The sequence below is a fragment of the Besnoitia besnoiti genome, chromosome V, assembly GCF_002563875.1.
Source record: "Besnoitia besnoiti strain Bb-Ger1 chromosome V, whole genome shotgun sequence".
Lineage (NCBI taxonomy): Eukaryota > Apicomplexa > Conoidasida > Eucoccidiorida > Sarcocystidae > Besnoitia > Besnoitia besnoiti.
Genome location: NC_042360.1, coordinates 1,822,836 through 1,846,433, shown reverse-complemented (window position 1 = coordinate 1,846,433; position 23,598 = coordinate 1,822,836). Strand labels below are relative to the sequence as shown.

General features: G+C 57.5%; 1 protein-coding gene across 1 annotated transcript in view; it reads right to left on the bottom strand.

Annotated features, from left to right (window-relative positions):
* Positions 1-23,598, bottom strand: part of BESB_060820 (uncharacterized protein) — a gene marked incomplete at both ends in the record, with an annotated part of 42,042 nt that overhangs the window by 17,911 nt on the left and 533 nt on the right. Inside the window, 17 exons of the mRNA XM_029364496.1 lie at positions 5-144; positions 585-1,342; positions 1,781-3,424; positions 3,875-7,006; positions 7,170-7,328; positions 7,702-9,093; positions 9,421-10,688; positions 10,939-11,242; positions 11,416-14,441; positions 14,877-14,974; positions 15,335-16,724; positions 16,800-17,859; positions 18,263-18,576; positions 18,946-21,926; positions 22,297-22,364; positions 22,688-23,130; positions 23,441-23,519. Of these exons, the coding sequence (XP_029219204.1) occupies positions 5-144; positions 585-1,342; positions 1,781-3,424; positions 3,875-7,006; positions 7,170-7,328; positions 7,702-9,093; positions 9,421-10,688; positions 10,939-11,242; positions 11,416-14,441; positions 14,877-14,974; positions 15,335-16,724; positions 16,800-17,859; positions 18,263-18,576; positions 18,946-21,926; positions 22,297-22,364; positions 22,688-23,130; positions 23,441-23,519 (18,256 nt within the window). The remainder of the gene's footprint in view (positions 1-4; positions 145-584; positions 1,343-1,780; positions 3,425-3,874; positions 7,007-7,169; positions 7,329-7,701; positions 9,094-9,420; positions 10,689-10,938; positions 11,243-11,415; positions 14,442-14,876; positions 14,975-15,334; positions 16,725-16,799; positions 17,860-18,262; positions 18,577-18,945; positions 21,927-22,296; positions 22,365-22,687; positions 23,131-23,440; positions 23,520-23,598) is intronic.

Sequence of the window (23,598 nt, the reverse complement as noted above, 5' to 3'; positions counted from 1 at the left end):
TTACCTTTATCGGCGGTTTCGCTCGCCACGGCAAGAGGAATACCCTTCGCCGTGTTAGTTGCTCGTGTGCGGGCTTGCGCTGGAACGCACGCCTCGACAACTCGCGAGCACCGCACGGGAGACTTTCTGGCCATAACATAGGCCCTGACGACAGAAAAGCAAAGGTACGCGACTCATGCATGACTTACAGATGCGGATGGTGAATCTAACCCGTCCAGCACAAATTCTTTCCCGCATACGAAATGCTCAGAAACACGGAATCCCGACCATGCAGATGAGCACTTTTCAACGGCGCACGCAGTTGCAGTCCGCAAAGAGCCGGCGCAGGGTCGATATCTACAGGTTCAACGCACGCCTCAAGAACATTATCGCTCCCACGCGCTACAGACTTCGCAACAAAAAGAACAAACGGGTGAGAAGCGTCATGTCTTTTCGCGCCGCGAATACCCTCCACGGTGCCGCCATCTGATTACGGCGCTCGCTTTTTCAAGCCTACGTGAGACAGAGACACTACAAACCCTTGAGCGCTTCCAGGGTGGCGCAGCAAAAGGTCTAATGCCGCGGAAACCAGTAAAAAGACTCACTCAATTTTGAGACCGGCCTCTCCATTAAATAGTAGATTCTCTGACAGTAGTGCTTGCCTCATCAGTCCAGCGCCACTGTCACGGAGTCCCCCCGCTTCCTCTTGTTGAATCAGCTGACGCTGGAGCAGCGACAGCAGACACCGTGCCCCCCTTAGGCCTTGTACTTCACTCTCACAAACGTCTTTATTAGAACTGCTGTCTTCAGTGACCGCCTCGGCCGCCGTACCGTGTCGCTTCAAGAGCTCGCACGCACCTTCAGAGTGTTCTGTCGCCACGTCAATGATCATCTTGCCCGGGAGCACGGAAGCTACATGAGTATCGTATGCGAGTACAGTATTAGTACCTGCCGCTTGCAGGTTTTTTATGGTGATCCGCAAGAGAGGATGGGTTTTGTACGAGTTTCGATCGTGGGGGGGGAACCTGGGGCTCACTGACCTATCCCTTGCATATTCCAGTCCGCGATTCCTCAGCCACCGTAAAGAATAATCAGACTGCGCATAATCCTTGGAGGGTCTTGAAGCTGCTCGCGCCACCGGCTGGCACCTGGTGTGGAAATCCGCTCTTGCCGCTTCTGAAGACGCTTGCTGAACGGGGGCAGGCTCAGGACTCTCCTCGAACAAGTCGTTCAGGAGCACGCATGAGAAGTGGGGAAGGCTAAGCAGAAGCTGTGTTGACGCGCTGGCGAAACTGAGCAGGCCTAGGACAGGCGCCTCGAACATGCTGGGGGGAGCCACGTCGCGTGGTGCACCAGGGGAATTCTGCAAGTTGCACAGCATTGCATCCCACCAACAACAGCAAAACTGGTTCGCAGCAGCGGTGTCGCTCGTTGAAACTCTACTGCACAGTTCACTTCCGGTATCAAAAGGAGACACGTGGACAAAATCTCTGCATGTGTGAGGACACTGCTGAGGACAGGCCGCACTTTGGTGTTGCCTTGCTGCACAACACCTTCGTGATCCGTACGGCAGGCGCTTCCTACCACAGGAGACGGCAATAATCATACAGGCTACCCCCTGGGCAAGCCCCATGAACTCTGACCTACTTCTCGACCAATTTGTTGCCTACTGACATAGGCGATTGCAAACCAAACACACTTATACACTGCACTACCACTATATGCTAGATCACCATAAGTCGCAGCGTGACCGTAAACCACGGAGCGCCGGATACAGGTGAAAGCCAGCGGCTCGACCTACCTTCTTAAATGGCCACCTGACCGACACGTCTGATGAATAAAGATCCAGATTTCCTGCTTTCCAAGTCCCATCCCATGCCATGATATTTGGGTATCCTTCCGGCTGAACAAGCGGACGCAGCAGTTTGTCATTCGCCAAGTATTCTCCCCTGCTAGCTCCACAGACGGACAACGGCGCTGTAGAGAACGTCTCGTTCTCACGGATACTCCAAAAGAATTGGCTGCGAGGGCAGGCTGTGCTGCCGCACACCGAGCCTTCTTTAGTGCCATAGGCTCCTCTCCTCATCCCCATGGTGCTCATTGATTCAGACCTCATACTCCACAATGATGACATCTGCATGCGCTTTGACACAACCTCTGATGCTAGCGTGTCAGATGCTCGGCTTGTAATTATCCCGGAGCCGTGCTCCTCTCGCATCGGTTCTGGGGGATCTAGGGAAGGCAGAGACGCGGGCGGTCGCCACATACGCTCAGTCATTTCCTGCCTCGCCTGCCTGGCTTGCTCAACAGCTGCCAGTACAAGCAGTCGCTGTGTCTCCTTGTCGGTGAACATTAATGATACTGCTCGCTGAAGGCGTTCAACGTCCCATGTCCGAATCCGAAGCTCAATGGGAGAAATCGAAAGAACCACACTGCGGTGCGGCGGTGACATAGGAGACAAAGCCACGTGCCTTGATCTGACGCCCAGTGTCTCTCTCTGCAACGCAGAATCCACAAAAGCACGCTGCAAGCTGTTCGACAGCTCGCGCTTCTCTTGAGTTAGTGCGTCCGGATTACGCTGCGCTGGAGAAGCTTGATCATTGCTCACTGCGGAGATTTGATCCTCCGGAGAAGGCGGAAGACGGAGTGAGGCAGCTGCATCAGCGAGAATCTTCGGATTCAACACCATCGTTGCCGGAAGGAGGAGAAATCGGGGAAAATGCGGGATCCATGTAGAGCCTTCCTGGGGCCGCGATGTATGAGCAGTGGCGTCGCTGGTGGTGTCTTCGACAGTGCGCCCTCGCCTCGTCGGTTGTTCTGTATCCTCTATCGTCGCCTTTGCCGTTGGTTGTACGTGGCGCAACGTAACATCACGGGCACAGCGTCCCGTGTTCTGCCACGTCTCGGCTGACGCCAGGCCACGAAATGGGAACTCCCTTCCCCTGCTGCCAATGAGAGGCGAAGCCGCACCGTCTACAGCATCGCGGCAAAGAAGCGGTTCGGGTCTAGCTTGACGCTGACACGCAGCCCCACCATGTCGGAGGGTCTCGAGCGCTAGCACTGACGGAGCCTCGCCTGACTGAGAGGATGGCATTGATTCTCCTTCCGTGACGAACGGATTACGACGGCTCCGACAGTAATTCCAGACGCAGTTCGAAATGAACTGGAAAGGAGGGGACGAGAAATGGTAGGTGAACTTGGCTTGCAGCGAAGGCAGAATACTGTGTGAGGACGTCCGCGGACCTTTCACTGGATCCGCAACAGGGGCCGACACACTGGGGGAGGCGGACGCGAACAAATTGGTACTTGATAGAGTGGAGGGCGCAGCCGAGAACGGGTTTGAAGGGGAGCGTCGACACTCGCGTGCAAACGAGGAAGGCGAATCACTATGCACGGTAATAGAGCAGTTAGACAGGACGCACGATATCGAGTCGCTGCTGTACACCTGAAATGAATCCACACGCCGCACCAACACATACGGAGGAAAGTATGCGGCAGCCTTGTTCATAAGGAGGCTGGCCGCAGGAACAAACACAAAATCTAGTGAAGGCGTCAGCCTTTGCCAGCCACAACAGAGGACCCGATGAAACCAGCATCTCACCCGACATGCGTACATACGATCTGCGGCTCGCATCTACTGCTACCTGGTTCGGCGCAAACAGCTGAGTTTGCACAAGTCGCTTCAGCAGGATTTCGGAACGCTACAGTCTCTCACGCAGCTTTCAAGTCGGAAGTGCATGCTCTCATTGACTGATAGCTATTGAGGAAGCCAAGTACATTGTTTGCCTCATTAAGAGAAAAGTTCATTCCCAAGCTCCGCGTGAAGTTTGCAAAGTAGTGCTGAAACAAAAAAGCTTGCATGGTATTCCTCATCTTCTCCTGCACCGAAACTTACCAGTGCCCGCATTTCGACTGCCCCTTCTCCGACCTTGTCTCTGTCCGGACCCCACTCCTCTTCACGTGGGTGATCGACGTCCGTACCGTCGTCCTCGTCGCCGACGCTCCCACATGATCTTGCATCATCTGTTCCCTCCTCGTCCCCGCCGAGCAGATTACTCCAGCGAGTGCCCCCGGATGGTAACGCAGTGCCGCTCATCCGTCCGCTAGCGCAAAAGTATCGTGAGCCGACTTTGTCTGCACGATTCCCGGTGTCCGCCACACCACGGCTCAAATGAGATACAGTTGGTTCACCCGCCAGCAATGCGTTGTATGGCCCCCTGTCGTCCCAAGGACCTTCCATGTCCTTCATAATTCCGACACGGTAGTCAGGCCAACCGCTTAAATCGGCCGTCACCAGGGGCAGCGCCGGGTTGCTTATGTCGGTGTCCGCTGCCGCTCCGTGCGCGGCTCGTTTGTACATGTCGCTTTGGTATCCCGACTGACGGCGCCTGTCGGTAGCTGTGAGTCCGAAGTGGAGGACGTGTGATCTGCGTGTGGCCTCGACCGAAGTCAGCAGTATAAAAGAGGCAGGCCTGGCAGCAAGTTCCACGCGTAATTCTCCCACTGCGAAGTGCACGTATTCAGCGGAGACTGTGACTTCTGCCCGCTGACGAGCCTCACCTGTCGGCTCGGAGTCTGAAGCGGCAACGAAGCCGAGGCCAAGCCGCCGCAAAAGGCTCACAAGATATGCGTAGTTTTGTTCTTGCTGAGCGGATGCTCTCCCCCTCCGCAGCCTGTGCTGTTCAGATGAGAGACGAACGCCTGGGTCCTCGTTGCTGCCGTCTGAAATGACAGCGTGATGCGAAATGCATCGTTCCATCTCACCGCTATATCCTCCAGGTGGTGGATCAGCTAACGGTGGTATTGCCTGGAAATGCTCGGGAGGAGACTCGAAATACGGTGTACCCAGCAGGGGCAGTTCATGCCCTGGATTGCCTCGTACTGCCGTTGACGGGTCATAGCTGAGGACGTCGTGCTCTCCGTAGAGTCCGCAGGCATGGGGAGGCAGGTGGCGTCCCGAGGGCAGCGCGTCAGGACCGGCAGAATGCACATAATGAGGCAGGTGACGCATTTCAGCACCGTCGTCCGCGCGACGCCCTCGGTGTAGCTTCTGCATCTTCCTGCGAGAGCGCCTCGCGGCCGTCACACGCGCTGCCGCAGACTCGAGCGCCTGATGCTGCTGACGCCGGAACTCCCCCGCTAGCCAGGACGCAAGAATGTTTATCTGTTGAACAGCCGCGAGACACGGATGTAGGAAAAGTGATGCGTCGTAGCTTGTAGCGCTTGCACCGGCTGCAGGAAGCGCCGTCTCTCTCTCAGCCACTGCACCTGTATTTACAAACCGCGTAGTAGCAACACCCTGCCCAGCCATTATTTCACTGTACGCCACTCTGTTAGATGCCTTACGAGTCGCATGGCCAGAGCTACTTCTTCCTCCTCCCAAAGAGCCACGGATATCATTCGGGAGATCGCAGTATGACGATCGCCTTGTATTAGCTTCTGACACGCCACCAGCAAGCGCTTCAATAGGCGAAGCTCTTGTTGCTGACCACGCTGAGTGCTGGTGCTCAGTGTGGAAACGGTCCGGGTCTGTGACACCTCCGACGGAAACTGGTAGCCCAGTGGCGCAAACCCCTGGACTGCGCGGGCCAGGCGCCCCGATGTCTCCTGCACGCGGAATCTGGCCCGCTCCTTCAAATACGGATCCTCGGTGCCCGAGCCCGGACCCATTTTGTTTGGAGGGAAACCTTGTTTCTGATACGCGGCCCCTAGGAGCATCCAGCCCTGCGTTCGTCATAGAAGGCAGCGTGGTCTGCGACCCGCCGGTTGGGTGCACGCCGACCTGATGACGCAGATCAAGCTGCATGTCGTTGTGAGCGACATATGGTGTCTCAGAGGCCGGCGCACGGGCATAATCTAAACGCCCAGGAAAAATGGTAGATCGTCGTGCTGCACCGGCGCCGCCCAAAAAGCGGGAAACGGCAGCAGGACCGACCGGCCCTGTACCGAAGGCGCTGCGTCCTGAAGAGTCATATGTACTGCGTCGAAGGTGTGGTTCACGTGCGCCGCGGAGAACAAAAACATCGTCGCCCTGAAGCCTAGCATTCAGACCCTCCAGGTCTCGCGTCCCCATGTGCATCTTGGCCCCCCCGTCATGTTGCTGAGCTGGTCTGCGGATCGCTGCGCCTCTCACGGAGCCAACGAGTGATTCACCTTCCGACATGACGCTGTGGGGTGGGGGGATGCCAACACGTCCTCGCATGCCTGTAGTGCTGTGAGGGACAGTTGGAAAGATATCAAGGCGGCTCCTGCTTGACATACCGCCATCAGCCACATCCGCAGCAGAGCAGGGTAGTGACTGGAAAGGTAGTGACCGCGTCGGAGCCGCTGAAGAACATCCGGGGGCACGCGTGCCTCCGCTGCTGTGCTCCCGATCCGTTACAAAAGTGTGAATGGGAAACGTCAAGCAAAAATGCAGCGCGCTGATGAGAGCCGGTGCGACAACTATAGATGGATTTCCCACCAGTAAGCACGCGGCTGTAGGCAAGAAAGGGGCGGCAGCTTCTGTCGCTTCTTGGTCGGGCGACAAGTCCCCGACACTCGCATCCCGGAAGGAGTTATCGGATGAACCACCTGGCCCCCCAGACGCCGTCTTTACTTGTCCCGCTGTGTCAGGCACACGGCGCACGCTTGGCCTCGGCACCTGGGAGAGACCCTTACTAGAACACAGCAAACCCGCGGACGATTCTTTGAGATCTCGTTCCCGGTCCTCTGCGGTGCGCAAGACAGTCGCGGCTAGGGAGGGAACGAAGACAAGAGGAAAGCGGCAAATGCAGATTTCTGAAGCGTTTTCTGTCTCAGTGGATATGTCGGTGTTTGGTCCTAATTCCTGGGAACTCGGTTGCTGCTGTAGCCCGCGGCGGGCACCGGTGACCTCCATATCGGTCGCAGGCGCTACCGATCCGACAGCGGAGCATGTGGGGCCGCTGCGGTCCCTTGAAAAAGACAGCACTGCCGAAGGGCTCCGGTCGCTGCTGCTAATAGATTCGGTGATCGATATAGATTCGATGGTGACCACGCGCATGTTCTGTGCACACAACACCAGAGCACAGACAGCCGGGGGAACAGTGGCACACACACGCGATACCGCGTAGGGTAGCCCGCGGAGCCAATACAAATGTAAGCAGCGAGCGTATCCTACTCCCTGTTCGCCCTCCCTGCGGTGCATCAACAGCGTCATGATGCCTTACCAGTGTTCCAATGTCCCACATACGGACATTCCTCGTGTTAACCTGAACAAGTGTCACCTTTGCCTGAGCGTCGCAGATGGAGACGGTCAGCCCCTCGAGCTTGGCGGCGAATAGCAGCGAGAGCCGTCGGGCCGGAAAATGCCAGCTGAGAGTCAAGTGCTGCGGGTGTAACAAATAAACAAACCAGCATCAGAAAACGCGTGAGATGACGTCTCGCTGCACAGTTCACAGGTGAGCATGCTTGAAAACCGGCTAGGGGGACGAGGCCGGTACAGCATTCGGCGTACACCACAGTGCGACTGGATCGTGGCGTTACCCCAGACGCTTCGCGTCTCCAGCAGAACAGCGAGTCCACAAGCCCTCTCAATGCATTCCGTTGAGCGTCAACTCTTGCCCAGGGGGTCACCTACCACCGCACACGTGCGGGAGAACCGCGCATACAGAGCATCTCATCGCCGAGCGGAAAGCGCCACCTCGGTTTGCTCCATGGATCGTAGCTGACGCATGCCAGTAATACCCTGCTTTGCCATACCTTCCGAAGTTGGTTTTCCAAATTGTCTGCCACGGTGTCGTCATCCGCAGCCGATTCGTGGCTAACCAGCGCGAGTAACTGCTCCTCGGCGCCAATATTGGCTTCATCGCTGCTGCTGTCCGCCAAGGACAACTCCTCCATGTCGTCATCGCTTTCATATTGCCCCCCATCGTCCTCCTCTCGGTCCTCGTCCTCATCCTCGACGGTGTGTTCATCCTCTTCACCAGATGCTCGCTCGTCCTGAGTAATCTCCCCCTCAACTTGAATATCCTCTCCATTGTCGGAAGTGGGGAAGTCTTTCAAATCGCTGCCCTCTCCGCTGCCATCGTCTTTCGACCCACCGGTTACCGCTCCAATGCTTCCTGCTGCTGGGCAAGCCGAGGACAGGTGTGCACCGAGTGACCCAGTCCGCGCGGCTCCTGCGTGGAGGTTTGCCGCAGACGTATTATTCCTCTTCACTTGCGCCATGCCACCGGAAACATCCGCAAAGTCGTCCTTTTTGGGCTGCCCCTGCGCTGGCTTCCTCTCTTGCGCAGGCACCCGAGGGCGGCGCCTGCCTCCACGTCTGCACTGCCGTCGAAGAGCGCCAACACGAAAATCGTCTGCTGTCTCGCCTCCCCCAGTCTCGCTGTCCTCCCCGGCTACGACGGCGGGGAGAAGTGGCAGCTGCGGCGCACAGCCGACGTCCATCTGGGCATTCAAATGCAGGGCAGCCACAAGCTGTGGAGCAACCCGCACGTGAACATACGAGCAACTCACACACACGCACATATCACACTTCTGAGATCGCAGCACGAGGTGCGTGCGCTGGCGCGGTACAGCATCGCTTGGTGCATAATCGGTTTCTTTCTGGCGAGGACTTGAGGAACCTGTCAACACGAGGGCAGCCACGAGGCCTGCGTCCCCAGGTGTCCTAGAGGCGCGCCGCGGTACCAGCTCGTTCGCTTCTCGCCCGGGTGACAGGCCCGTTAGATGAAGGCTTGCCGCACCGGAGACCGAACCTCCTGGTCGAAGTGTCTTCCACACCTCAGCGTTCAGCGTGAAGCATTCACTTATGGAGACCCTGTCTGTCCGGGGCTCTGCCTCCGTGCCGGTCTTTCCGCCGGCGCACACGTCGGAACAGGTACCTGTTGCGCTGTGGAGGAAAATTTGTGCCTTTTCATACGTAATCTGAAATTCGCATGCAGGAACTGAGAAGCAGCTCGAAACCGGTAGGTTCCACTCCTCATACGCTGTCTCTCGCGCACAGTTCGCCTGAATGGCGGCCCCAGGGGAGTCGGAAAGTGGAATTTTTGAGTCCTTCAACACTTTCCTCGACACTTCCGCTACAACTGGGCGGAGGTCGAACGGAGACGGCGGCAGGGTCGCTCGTGCATGGAGATGGGTAGAAACCTGAATAGAAACAAAGCCCACTTGTTCCAATCGTCGATGAGAAGTCACTCGCGACTGCGGAGCAGCAATCTAGAGGTAGACAAACACAACCTGCGCAGATACTCCTTGAGACCACAGCATCCAATGCAGGCACAGCTCCGCCATTCGCACACAGCACATACCGACAGACTCAGTCGAAACCCAGACTCTGCAGTACTGCCCTTCCCCAGCTCCCTGGAGGAACCAGCACGACATGAAAATTGTCCTCCGACCTCGCCACAGGCCAAGCCAGCCCGGACTGTCCGCCGTGGTATCTGTGTTTTACTTCCGCCTTTTTTGACAGCTCACCTGGAGAAACCCACAGTTCACGATTACAGGTGGAGGCCTCTCAGGCTTATCTGCGGAAAGAAACAGGGTGGGGAATGAGACCCTGACGCGCAGAAGCAGCAAAGGCGGCAAAACCGCGAGGGACTTGCCGATGGTGTCTTGTGTTACGTCGTCGAGCGACACATCCGCTGTCTCCCGAAAGCGGGGAGAATGCCGCAGATTGGAGTTGCCACCTGTAAGCGTGTCGGGCAGTAGGCCTGCATGCGCCATAGCGGCGGGCGCCGCTTCTCCTCCCTTCACGGCGTGACCAACGCCATTCAAAGGAGCACCGTTCTTCAACACAGAAGACCGCCGATTCACAGAATAACGTTGTGAAAGAACTGCTCGTTGTTGCTGTAAATCCACGCGCCTCATCTCGCGGAGCGACTTCAGCCGGGCCAGCTGGAGCTGTTGAAGCTGCAGCTGGTGGTGTCGACTGAGACGGCGCAAACGCTCGAGGAGTTCCTGGACAGCCATGCGACAGTCCGCCACAAACTGAGAGAGGAGAACGAGCTCAGGGATGCGCACGAAGCAGCTACTCTCTCTTATGCAGAGTGATACGGACGCGCAAGCAGAGGCCAGATATCCTTGCTTGTACAGTCGTTCTTGAACTGCCTCCGTGCGCTCCGCTTGAGGGCTGTAGATCACTTCCAGCCAGGGAAACGCCCTGACCACCGCAGTCGTCCTGCGAACCGGCCTTTCCGCTTCGTCTGTGCAGACGTCATCTACATCGCTACCTCGCATGCTCACAGACTGTGTCTGTGACTTCTCTGAACGTTGGAAAGAGCGTGCGGAGCTCCCCAACATTTGTGATGAGGCGACAAGCCCAGCGCGGCGCCGTATGCCGCTGTTGGACTGAGAACAGTGAAGTGCCACACACGCTTTCCTTGCTTTGCCGTGAAGCGCTCGGTCCCATCCCGGGTTCGAGCCAGCTTTGTTCGCATTCGGTTGCGGCCGGCCGCCTCCTCCGGGTTTTTGCTGCCTTTTGGCGGAGGCCTCCAGGTTTCGCTGGCCCTCGGCGACAACGATTGGCAGTCCCAGGCCTCCGCTGACAATGTTCAACGACGCAAGGTGGAAGCGGTGGCTTGTGGAGCTCGAATAGGCACAGTCGCCAACATCGACAACGCAAAGGCTACTGTCTGCACAGACGCAAGCAGAACAGATTTGACAGCTCTGGAGTGCGAGGAAGAAGGACTGCCCATCCTGCCGCAATGTGACAAGGTGATACGGGGCGAACGCGAACGGACCACCTGAGAAAAAGCAACAGGGTCACGCCTGAATAACGAACCCCCACCTGACAGCCACGATACCTCCTACCAGTCCGTCTTCGCTTAGCGGCTCAAACCACTATTGTTCACTATTGTTCCACTGCAGCGTGGCCGCCTCAAATAGTCGGTATGAGCACGGAAGCGAGTCTACCTAGCCCTTGACTCTATACCCTGAATCCATCGACCTTTGCCTCAATAGACGGCCTGACAAAAGACCACAAGGTGGACTTACTTGTGTAGCACTGTAGCAAGCAAATAACCATGCCCTTGGACAGCACCTCGAGAGACCACTGCTGCGTGTGGCTTCCATCTCCATCGTCGTTCCGATTCTGACCTGTTACATCTTCAGACCCCAAATGTATCTCAGTACTTTCTTTGTGGTCGGCAGGTCGGCGCCTTGACGGGGAACGAGAGTTTGCACTTGGAGGCGGTGCCGGCAAAACAGCTTCCTGTAGACTTCCGAACGCAACAGCCGCCGCTGCAGCACCGACCAGCGGTGCAAGCGCTCCGCAGACCTCCTGCATTGTTTGCGGGGTCTGTAAAAGCAACCAAAGCATGCAGGGAATTCGGCAACGTAGTAAGGCGGGCGGTTTCCAACTTGTTGAAAGATTCATCGAACACAGACACACCCCCAGTCACTCAAATACGAAAAAACGACTGAACACTTATTCATGCCCTATTTCCCTAATGCATTCAGGGTACGCCTTACGAGAAATATGTCGACCTTCGATAGCGCCAACTGAATTTGGTTCGAGTGAACTGCTCCCCGCACAAAAAAATTCTCAACGCGTCTCTTGGGAAAGCGCTCCGTTTCGAGCGGTCCTTTGCCTGGAGCGAAGAAAGACGACTGAGTCGGCTTCGACAGTGGCTTGAGAGACTGCTGCAGCACAATTCGCCGGCGGCTCTGAGGAATAACGTGAGCGTTTTCCGCGACCAGGTTGCGAAGAAGGAAATCGAACGACGCGGGAGGGGACAATAAGGGTGATACAGCAGCGCTAGCAGCAATCCCGATGAACGATAGCACAAGAGATCCACGCTGCAGTTGCTGATGATGCCACTGTTGACGCTGCTGATGTAAACTCATGAAAAACTGGCGTCCAAAGAATGCCACATCTCCACTGGGTCCGCACCCCCGTGATTTCCCCACTGCGAATCCGGATAAGGTCCACGGAAAATTGTCACGTTCTTCGTTGGAGTCGAAGTTGTCCGCCTGGACTTGTACACGAACATTTGCCAAAGCTGTAAGTGGGGCTGATGGTGGCAAAAGCTGCAAAGCGAAGCGATCAATTAGCACCTTGGCACTCGCCCCCCGCAAAAGGGACTCCATCCCCGGAGTCAGGCGTCCGATTGCTTTCTGCGCGCCAAGACCTGCATGTCCTTTTTCGTGTGTCGCTGTGGGCGGGGCTGGTGCGCCAACGGAGCTTTTCCTCGGATTGTCTCCATCGCTCGAAAGCCGCGACCCATGCGCGTCATATGATCCCATATATCCCGAGTCACAGCCGCCAGGGAGCAGTAACATGCACTTATCTCTGACAAGTGAGTGGAGCCCACGGCTACAGAGGCGCGGACGACTTTTGTACATGTCAGGTTGTCTCAACGACAAACCTCGCGACGATGGCAAGTGCTTCGGGGCCTCATCATGCAACAAGTCGACAACACGAGGTGAACACAGGCGGCGCTCCGTCGCGCCAGCGGCAGACAAGGCTGCTGAAAGGCGACGGCGAGGAAAGTCGCGCGAGACCCCCGTAGAGAGAGACGGCAGAAGTTCACCACGTCCTTCTGCAGTTCGCGAAAGGCGGGATGTCCCCAGACGTTTGTGGTGTTGGTCCGATAAAGGGAACGATGGCGCGCTACAGTCACTTAGGACTGAGGTCATTCTCGAAACCGCTGGTACATTTGTTACTTTCAAACAACAACCAGTGCACCTGCTGTAACAGTGCCGCGGTCCTGAGCAGCTACGGGCACAGCATCTGGCGGTAATTAGACGCCACTCCTGATCATCTGGGACATCAAATTCCCACGTCCAGACTGCACCACCTGGCTCCGATGAACAGGTGTAGCGCGCAGTCCCTAATGATGTATCGAGACAAGTGCCGACATCTGCAGGTTCTGGACGCGTCAGTGAAGGCTCCGCGCTGTCGCGGCAGTGTCGCAGCGCACGCGGGCTCGGTCCTTCCGCGCCTCGATCCATGTCTCCGCCAACCAGCGATCCTTCCCGGTCGCGGCACAAGCGGGCTGCACAGTGGCTGCCTCCCACAGCCCCAGCCTCGATGCCCGGCAGCGACGCGCCAATTCCAGAGTCGCCTGTTGAGTTAGGGGAGCCGCAACTCGACGTGCAGTTCCAGGCTTTGTGCGGGGTGCCCCCTGCACAGGTGCCGAATGCCACATTCTTCCCCGCACGGTGCCTCGCTTTTCCATCTGGTGGCAGCCAGAAACAAGCCGGCGCCGGCCCGCCCACGAGCAGCGACAAGCGTCTGCGCGACGGCAGTCTATCGGCAGACGGCCCTCCGCTGGTTTCTCCACCAGCTGCAGGAGAAGGAGGAGAAGGACGAGTTGACCAGCTCCGATCTACTCGCACGCCCAGAGGGAGAACCACAGCCAACGGAATCGCGTCGTCCGGATGACGATAAATCCACACAGACACCGGGCACAGGACAGGCCGAAACGTGCAGCACGGCGGCCCGGCTGGCGGGCGATCCGTGTGACACGCTGCGGCTGCGCCGTCACGACTGCGACGCGGCTGGCGTCGCCACTCACACCAGAAGACCCCTCGGCGGACACCTGCCCCAGTGCCCGCAGACTTGTCTCTTCGGGGGTGCGGAGCGGGCGACGTGGCGACCACACTGCTGCTTGGGGTGGGCAGCAGGCGCACAGCCACCCCTCCCGGCAGGCCTGCCGTTTCCGCCGTTCCTCCCCGCGGGGGAGCAAGCCCCTCGCCAGAGCCCCCCCCCGGCAGGTCGGAGACGCGAAGTGCTCCGCTAGAGAAGGGGACTTCCCAGCCCCCGGAACACTTGGCTCCTTCATCTGGTCGGCAGCACACTGCGCCTGCCTCGCATCCGCGAAACACGTACCAGCCAGAGGCGCAGCAGTGGCTCCACGAGGAGATATCGACAAACTGACCGGCGATATTGTGGCGAAGAGACACCCACATTCCGCCACTCCAGCGCAGATCTCTTTCTACAGGGTCCCCTGCTTGAGGCACCGCACTCGAAGCTGCAGCAGCGGTGGTGCAAGGAACACGAGTTGACGACGCCTTGGGGGGTGCGGCTGCGGCCAATGGTGATGGAGGTGCTCGACTGCGGTTGGGGGACGCAGGTGCCGTTGCCGCGCCTACGAGGGGGGAATGGCGTTCTGTACTTCCAGCAGGCAGCACAGGGTCCCCCGCGAAGAATGAAGCCTGTGACAAGGGTGTAGATGTCAACGCGGATGTAAGTAGTGGGCTGGAAGCTGACTGAGTAAGGACGGGTGTGGCTGTAGTGCTCGTCGGGAGGCGAATCGAAGCCGGTAATGGGGCAGGCGCCGGACTGATGTAAAAGGGCACGAAGACGAGGTTAGACACGTGCCTGGACAAGCGGAGTGCCCCGTCCCATGTGGCAAGCACTCTAAGAAGAAGATGGACACTTCGGGCCTCGACGCAGCAGAAAGGGACGGGAGGCATTGGCAAGAGAAAGAACGTCCGCGACGTCATGGGGGAACGCGCTCGGGCACTGAGCAACAGCGATGCTGGGGATGCTCCTGTAGAAACGCAGTAAATTTCAGAGCCGCATAGTGCACAAGCCGACAATGAGTTCGCTGCGCACGCACACCGGAACGATGTGGAACTGTTGCCTCAGGTCACGGACCAGCGGAGCAAAGCATCGCAGGTGACGAGGGCGAGCCAGCCAGCAGTCCGGATCGGGTGTTACGGCTGCCGCAGCCTGAGCACTGCACCCCGAGATACGGCTTGTGGCCGTTAAGGAAAAGAGTAAAAATATTCACGGCATCTGAGCGTTTCACCGTGAAACTTGCAACTCCTTCTGAGGACTGCGGGCCTCGTCAGTCGCAGCATGCTATCAAGTGGAGCCCGTGCCAGTGAAAAAGCGACCGACGCCTCCTGTGCAGCGGTACGGCGTGACTGCCAGCAGTGTCGCATTCGCAGAAAGCCACTGGGGCGGAAAACCACTTGCTCACCTTCGCTGCGTTCAGTCTCGAGGCGCTGTCCCCCTCGTGGCCGCTGCCTCGCCGGAAGGGCGGCGTCCGCATCCGCTCCTACTCTGACAGTCAGCTCCCTGAAAAGAGATATACGAGCTCACACGCGGCTGGCATCGCTGCGGCGTCACGACGGGCCTCCCGATATTCAACAGAGAGGCGTCTCTAATCCGATCCACACTTGCATGACAGCGAGAGGCGAAATCGCAAGGACCGGCAGGATGGAGACGCGGTTGCAGACAAGACAGCGCATAGGGTAAAGCAAGGGTAGTGGCAAGTCAAAAATGCGGCCTCGGCAATTCTGCCCTAAAACTGCTTACGGACTACTCGGTGCAAGGCGGACTATCGGCGCGGTGACCTGGAACCGGAGACCGATGACACAACACGCGATCCGTAGGCTTTGCCAGCTACTTGTCAACTCGTTCAATGTAGGTGATTACCTGTCGATCGCGTCTGCCCTGGTGAACGGGGTGTTCGGGGGTCTGCTAGTCATTTCAAATGCTGCACCAGGGCACGAGGCCAGAAGATAGCATAAGCCACGTCCTCGCATGCGTTTTACGCGCGTCGGGGAGAAACGTCTGGCTTTGCCAACTCCTGGAGGATCAACGCGAAGCCGATCTAATACCCGCGCGTCACGTGGGCTGCCGTGAGAGCTTGCCCGCTTCCTGGTTGCCGATAGTCCTCGCAGATGGGTCGTGTCTCTCACATGTTGAGCCGAATCGGGTTGGTGACTGTGCAGTGGGTCGCCTCCTCCACCAGAGACGTCAACAGCCAAAGAACGCTCCCCGCCACGGCTGTCCGGGAAGCCGTCGCTATGCATGTCAGGGAGCGGTGTTTGAGCGCTGAAAACCTGTAGCAACTGCTGAAGCTGCGGCGCCACGACCACTTGGAGTCCCTCAACCGTGGCCGCTTTCACGTCCGGAGAGGATGGAGTCTCCGGGGTTGCGACAAATGTTACGGCTTGACTTGAAATTAGCACTGAAGGCGCACGCGCTGAGGGGGGCGCCATGAGCGGAAAAAAAGGAGACGCCGCGAGAGTAGCTGCTTTCTGGGACAGCAGTGAAGGTTGCAGGCATGAATCTCCTGCGTTCCTGCGAGGAATGTCGTTTGACTCCATCGCGCTGTGCAGGCCTGCTTCACTCTCCACTGAGGGTTCTCCGACGATAGCTTCCCAGGCTCCTACAACAATATCCTCCTTGCGGCGGGCACGCTGAATAGCCTTCGGCATACCAACTGACGCCGCAGGGAGCAGAACCAGTAGATTGGTCAGCTGTATTCGAATAGTGCGGCGATTGCTCACACCTTGCTGACCCATCCACCGCCGATGCTGGAGGTAAAGGTGTTTCAACGTTAGCAGCTCATTTCCCCTCTTATCAGGCTTTTTCTGCCTCAAAGCAGAGCGCCGAGTTCGAGCTGCAGTGTTCAAGCGAAGAAGCGCTGCGTTCGCGGTTGTGGCAGCCCGTGTTATGGCGGCTGCTGCACTGATTGCCGCTGCATCAGCAATCGTGGACGCTTTGGCAGCCGCCGCAGTTGCTGTTTGCTTCAGTCGATCAAAAGAGAAGTGCCCTTCCCGCCTCACCGCTCCTGTCCTGAACATAGAGGGCAGCGTTCTCGCGCCTCCACTTGTGTCGGCATTGGCAGTCAGCGGGTGATTCGCAACACCGCGGTTGTGCCAGGGCTCCTCAAACGTCGCTAGCCTAGAGACGTCGTCGTTCGGGGTCTCCCCTTCTCGCCCGCAGGTGCGCCGAGACGAGTGCCTCCCGCCGGTTACGTCAGATACAGCATTGCCTTGTGATTGGTCGATAGCATTCACAACCGCTTGATAGGCTCCTGAGAAATAGCGGGAAGTAGCAGAGAGAAAACCAGGCTGCTGCCCGTCAGGGGAGCTCCTGCTTGTGCATGTACCGCCGGCAGCCGTCTCATTCGCCCCTCCAGCTTCCGGAGGTGTTAAGGCAACTGCGGCGGCCGCCTCCAGTTTCGCTTTCTCCGCGGCATCTTCAGAGGCGACTAGGCAAACGGTGAGACTCGGCGACGACGAAGGTGGAGGGTAGACTGGAATGGAAAGGGGAAGCTCCAGGGGCAAGAGGTGCGCGGGATCGAGGCCGACCAGCATCGTAGAGCCGCTGCGATCAAGCGAGCGTTCTTGTTGTGACAAAGAGGTTCCGAGCGCTGAACAGTCTCCGAAGCGCCGGCGCGCGCTACAGCCACGCTGCTGGCTGACCTTCATTTCAGCGCTCGTCTGTCTTCCCTTGTCAAAAACGCCAGAGAGGCTGACCAACAGACGCAGTAAGGCGGGGGAAATAACTACAGTTGGCATAGTAACATCACAGGCAAACGACGCCGGCGAACAGGCGCACTGTAACAACGGGCTTGGCAGACAAAGCGGCAACTCCCCTTGTTCAGAGCACTGCGCCAGCGGCTCTCCGGGGTGTGGTGTGGCCCTGGAAGAATCCGAATCTCCTTCGTTGAAATCTGAGTCCCCGTCTGAGTTTTGAGTCGGCGAAGATGGAATGGAAGTAGTGCCCCGAGACGAAACGCCATCTCCATCGGTCTCTCCATGCGCTGTCGAACGACGAACCGACGCCAAACTGCGCCAACCGCTCCGCCGGCCTTCAATTGAAGCAGCGGGCGAGCCGTTATCTGACAAGGTTGAGTCAATCGAGCGTCGCGCGGCGGCTGGCGTTCGGCCTGCACTGGTTCCGCTAGGAGCTTGGCTTGTCTCGCGGTGTAGACTGGAAGACGTTCCCAAGCTCGGATTCACAGATGTTGATCTCTCATGTCTCAACTCGAAGGCTGTGAGACCCCTCGGATGAGCATCGTGTATATTTGAGAGTAGCCGACTCCTCAGTTCCCTGCTATACGAGGCATGGCGCAGGAGACGCGCCTCCTGCCGGGTGGTATAATTCGGCGTCTCACTTGACTGGCTTGCATGCCGGCTAAGCTCGCCGGTGCTCTGCGAAGGGCTCTGAAAAGACGTCGAATCAGTAGAGGGTATGTTCTGTGCAGCATCGCCGCTATTACCTGTGAGCGGGTGTGCTGAAGCATATCTCAAGCGGCCATATTGTTAGAGTCGACCCTCGTAACGAGCATAATGAGCTTAGATTTTAGAGCGTCGAAGCATACATCACTGAAAGAGTATTTTGATAGAGGCCCAAATTCCATCGTCAGTGTGTTTCAACATGCCCATCATTCAGTATTTAACGAGGTGCCTGCGACGCGCCTGCAGTCCGATGTTTGCTCCTAGTTTATCCCGCAAAGCCTGTTTTTCAAAGAATAAACCGTCCCAATCCGCCAGCGGCGCATGGTTGCATGTTGGGCAGCCACCCTTGGCTCAGTGCAGCGTACCCTTCGTCAAGCGTAAGACTTACCGCAGGGCGGATCTTTGGCGCCAGTCGTTTCGGAACTGCCAGAGTCAAGGAGGCAGCGTCCCCAACATCCGTGCTGAGATGCGCATGCACACGAGTGTGGCGACACCGGCGTTGCTCGCCTCCAGCTTCTCTGTCTGCTGCATCGCTTACGACTCTGGTGTACCATCTGGAGTCTGCAAGAGAATACCACTGCCGAGCAGGAGACTCCGGCGCAAACTCCGAGACGGCTTCGCGGTTTACTTGGTGCAGCAGATACATGGAGTAAGGTGGCGGAAGGAGCCCGAAGAACGCAGCGTCAACCGGCAGCCGGTTCCCTGATGACAAGTGGTGCACACGAGTATGCAGTTTTCTTAAGCAGAAGGATACAAAACGCGTCTACTTCTTCTGGCAAATCTGAGAAAGTGGATGAGCGGGCTGTCGTAGACGCGTCATCCACATGCGAAACTGGCGCGTCGCGCTACGTGTCCGGCCGCATATATTAGAAGTGCAGGTCGCAGCCACGTAAAATAGCAGACGCCCAATCGCAAGTTGGCCTGCAAGTCGATTGTTCCCCTTGCTACGTTCTCTCTGGCACGGCTGACCCCGTCCACGTCAGAAGGCTTGTGAATCAGAAGTTTGATGTCCCAGCAGCAACTAGTGCGTTGCGCCGTCAGCAATCATCACCCCAGGTCCGAGTGACTTACTCCACGTAGGCTCCGCAGGGCCGAGATATGCATTGGCAACCGTTAATTCCCAGACGACCTGTCGGTTGCCGCTGAGACTATTGGCCGCGCCCACGCTATGCTCCGACCTGTGGTAATCCACCGCTGAAGCAGGATCAGGCCTCCAGTGTAGGGCGTTGACCTCACCCTGCCGAAACCGGCCGGGGACTCTACGAGAAATCCCGTCATTCGTTTGCTCTCCAGTACGCGAGCTGTCGCTGGCTCCCTCATCAGTTTGTCCACCACCCAAATGACCAACCAACTCCCACCTAATTGCTGAGTCGTACAGCATGATATCGACAGCCCTAGCCCACGCAGGGACGCCGCGACGCGGTAGAGATTGTCGGTTTCCAGCGGGCGACGGCTTTTTGTGGAAGACCCAATTTGAATCTCCATACGTGTCCCTTGCCCCTCCAGCTTGTTGGACCCTGGGCGTCCGCACCGTTTCATCGAGAGGTTCCTGGATGGGGCGCTGTCGCCGTCCGCGAGTCTCACGCAGCCTAAGCTTTGCACCATGACTCGAGTTCCCTGGTGACTGCCACTGACGAGCGCATTTGCCAGACACTGCCGCGGTCTGGCGAGACCCAAAAGGCCTATCCCCATGGGCGGCATCGCGCAATACTACCTCCCAGCGGCGTGTTGCCCCTGAACTGCCATTGGAATGTCCGCGAGTGGAAGACCCATGATCTTGTGGCGGACGAAGCTGGGTGTCCCCACATATACTGGCCAAACCGTTTTTGGCTGGCACCGTTTCATCGTCTCGAGTGTACTCCACCAGCTGAAACTGAGACCTCTTCTCCAGTTTTTGGTCCTCGATATGGTGGATACGCACACCCACGGCGCTGACCGTCAGCAGTATAGACACGGCCACGCCCCTGCGCTGCGGGCTCGCACTCACAGTGGCAAGTGTGTCTGAACCAGCCGGCCCTCTGTTGCGTGGCCCCCTCCCCCATGCTCCCAGTCCGTCCCGTCCTTGCCTGTCGCCGGGGCTTCCCCCACCAAGCTGCGGGCGGCCCAGCTCTCCTGCAAGTAAGTGCTGATTCTCACCGTTCATAGGAGGCCGAGTGTAGCCGCAAGGGTCGCGAGTGAGACGCTGGGCGGCCTGCTCGGCCGGATGGCCTTGACTGTCATCGTACAGCCTGGAGACTCTAGCTCCCCGTGGGTTGCCTGCCATGCTGGCCTGGAGCTCGAGCAATGCGGCCCGATGCAATTGAGCTTGTTGTTGCTGCCACAGTTGCTGTCCCTCTTCCCACGGATAGTCTGGGGCGATGGCATATGGATGAACGCTTTGGAGTACGCCCTGCAACGGCCGCGTGAGCAAGGCACTGTGCGGCGGCAGCGAACTCAGTAGTTGACTCTCCGCTAGACCTTCTTGACTTTGATTCTCGAAACGACCCTGGAGCCCCCCCGTTGCCACTGTCGGATTAACATACGAATGCGAGTCTAGCATTTCACTGTCAACAGCCACCCGCGGCGGTCCACAACCTGCTAGCACATCCTCCGCAGGCTGGTGCGGAACGGGGAAGCTACCGGGCTGATGATTCATCCAAACTTCGCCTTGATTACTGACTTGTGTTTGAGCTGCAAGGCCACCGCCCCGGTCTGCTGAATGCGGCCCAAACACCCACTGACGGACTCCCTGCCTGAAGCCTCTGCCACCCAGACGCACACGCGCGGTTCCATCAGAAGAGGAAGGACCTGGTGCTGGGAGCGGCCGTCCATCAGCTGCCTCTGCACACCTATACCGACCTCCAGTCGGTGGCGGCTGGCGATGGCCCCCCCGCGGGCGAGAAGTGCTCCACGGAGTGAAGCGAGGTGGAGGAGCTGAACGCTGGCTTGAGTCATGCCGACCATACATCATCCACGGAAGGTCAGGAAAGAGCTGTGAACTGGAGGGGAGGCTCTGAACATTGCCATCAGTATCCAGTCCTTCTCCAGGAAACGCGTTGTGGACCATTTGGCGGATCCGCCGGGGAAGCAAAGAGAATGATAATGTAAAAGGAGATACAGACAAAGGAGGAAGGCCATATGCAGCAGTATCAGCAAATCCGAGCGTCGCATTAGCAGGGTTAGCATAGATAGAGGAGTGCGTGGCTTCTGAATACAGATGGTCAGGAGCAAAAGACACGCCATGGCGTCCAGTCTCCCCCATCCTCACTGAACCCGTGACGCTCTTCTCCTCCACGGTAGAGGCTTGTGCATCCCACGTCACGATATGGCGTTTATAATCCTCCGAATCCGTATCCATCTCATCATATGTACCACGCGGATGCCTGTGAAGAAGAAAGAGATCATACGGGGGTAAGCCGGGGTCCAGCACTGCCTGGCGGCACCACAGCATAACCAGCTCTATCGGAATATAAAGCAAGTCCTCGTCTTCCATCCGGCGGAGCTCTCGAGCGAGATCTTCTTCTGGCGACACACCGCTTGAAGAAAATCTGTACGCTCTCCAAAGCATTGACGCTTTAGCACGGGCTTGTTGCGCCTTCGATACCTCACAGCGATACCTACACCGCAACTCGATGTAAGCGCGTTGTTGCTTGAGAATCGTGAGCACAGGTAGGCTAAACAGAGACTGGACTGAGGAGCCTAGTCGCTGGAGGTGCCGCAGCCAGCACACGGCGGTTACGGCAAATTTCCACCGCTGACGCGCAACCAGCGCTCGATGGAAGGGGTGGGGATCGTCTGGGGACACTGCGGTGTCAGTTTCCGGGGCAGGGAGTGAACCGACGCGCCCAGATGCAAGCGCCTTGAAGTCGTCCTCTCCAGAATTCGACGGAGACGAAAGGCACCTCTTTTCAGCAGACGGAAAAACCTTCAGTGACACTGGGCGACGTGGTTCGTCCGGATTCAGCTCGCTGCTTGCTGCGCCACCGATGTCAGCCTGTTGAGAAATGAACCTGTCAGTCGTCTCGATTTTGTACCGTTCGCGCAGAGGGCGGAAAAGGGTGGGAGCCACCAGTCTGACGAAAAAAAAAGACAACGTGGAGAACGCGAAAAATACTCGAGGAACCGAGTGCTGTGGGAGATAGGCATGGCGAAGCGGTCAAAATTCGATGCAGACGCCTGAATGCGCTTGCGAACTCGCTTCATGGCAAGACACAAGACATGGAGATATTACTTCGAATGCCGGTACAACATCACCGAACGGAATGTACGGTGTGAGACACAGTGCAGTACCACGGATACCTCATCCATTTTTACGTGTTCCCAGCCCCATGTCGCGTCTCGCTAACACTAAGATATCTCGCCCACAAAATCAGAACAGTACCAACGCTACTGCGACCGGTCCCCACTTATCTAAGCCTCGAGACTACATGAATCTGCACTTACACGGATGTCTTGAAAAATTCGAATCCTTGCAAATGCATGTGCAGCGACCGAATGTCTCCAAGTGTATCCTGAGTAAAGCACAGTAACTCCATACGCGACAGTCGGGAGATGGAAACGCGGAGCGCGAATACGGGATGAGGTCTAAATTGACTGCTTGTAGCAGCGATGTCACTCGCACTGGGTGCATCACCGCCGACTGAAGTTGGAGACGATACCGCAAGCTGCCCCCAAGGACACCGAAAGAGAGACGGCACTCCACGCAGAAGACACAGGCGCTGTAAGCAAAAGCGACAAGCGCTCGCAGTTAGACATCGCTGACCTGGGTGAAAAAAAAACACGCCGACCGCGAAAATGACGCACCGGCGTCTTATCATGACCATCGAGAGCTTACCCTATCCACGTGGAAAATCACTGGCTCAACATGGCCATCGACTCGAAGTTCTAAGCTAGATGATGGGCCCTGTCTTCGTTGCATTACGACCGAAAATTCAAAAAAGGAGAGATGTAGCAACCACCGGCATCCCTCTAAGCCGCGGTCTTCCTTCCGACCCCGCCTCAGCTTAGCACGCGACAAGGGAGCGTAGACAACCTTTTGTCGTGCGCGGTCTGCCGCACCCTCGCTTCCGCCTAACTCGATGCTGGTGCAGACTGGCAACGGCGATTCAGGAGGGGGCTGCAACAGCAACCCTCGTGCGCCTTCTCGCCCTTCGGTGTCCCTTCCCGTTGCAGCCGCTGCAGCGAGTTCTGCGGCGAGAGCTTCGGCGTCCGCAGCGGCGCTTCGCGCTGCACTGACCGGCGGCGACGACCAGACAGGTGCCGCTATAACGTAAAGCACTGAGAGGACCAAAAAGAGAAACAGCACTGCAGCACCTGCAGTTCGAAATCTGGAATCCATTCCCTTGCGACATAATATCTCGCTGGAGGAGACTCGTGGCTGATCTACACTGCACTGTGGGTGCCACACGGATGTTATAGTCGATAGACAGCACACATATTCGCCCCTTGTCTTCCCCTTCTACTGCGTCTTCCTGTAAAGCATGTAGGGCAAAGTTAGAGGAGCCTGCACCGATCCACTAGGAGCAGCAAATGTAGGTGATACGAACGCAGCACATAAGCAGCTCTAGTTTGAGTCAAAGGTCCTCACGTTCGATCGCATTCGGCTCTGCACTGATCAATCGCCTTTCTCCGCTGTTCCAGTAGACAGCAACGCTACAGAGTAACACCTACGCGCAATCAAACGCAGAACCGAAACACAGCAGGCAAATTGTCAGCGCCGCTGGGACACTTCACAGACGCAAGCGT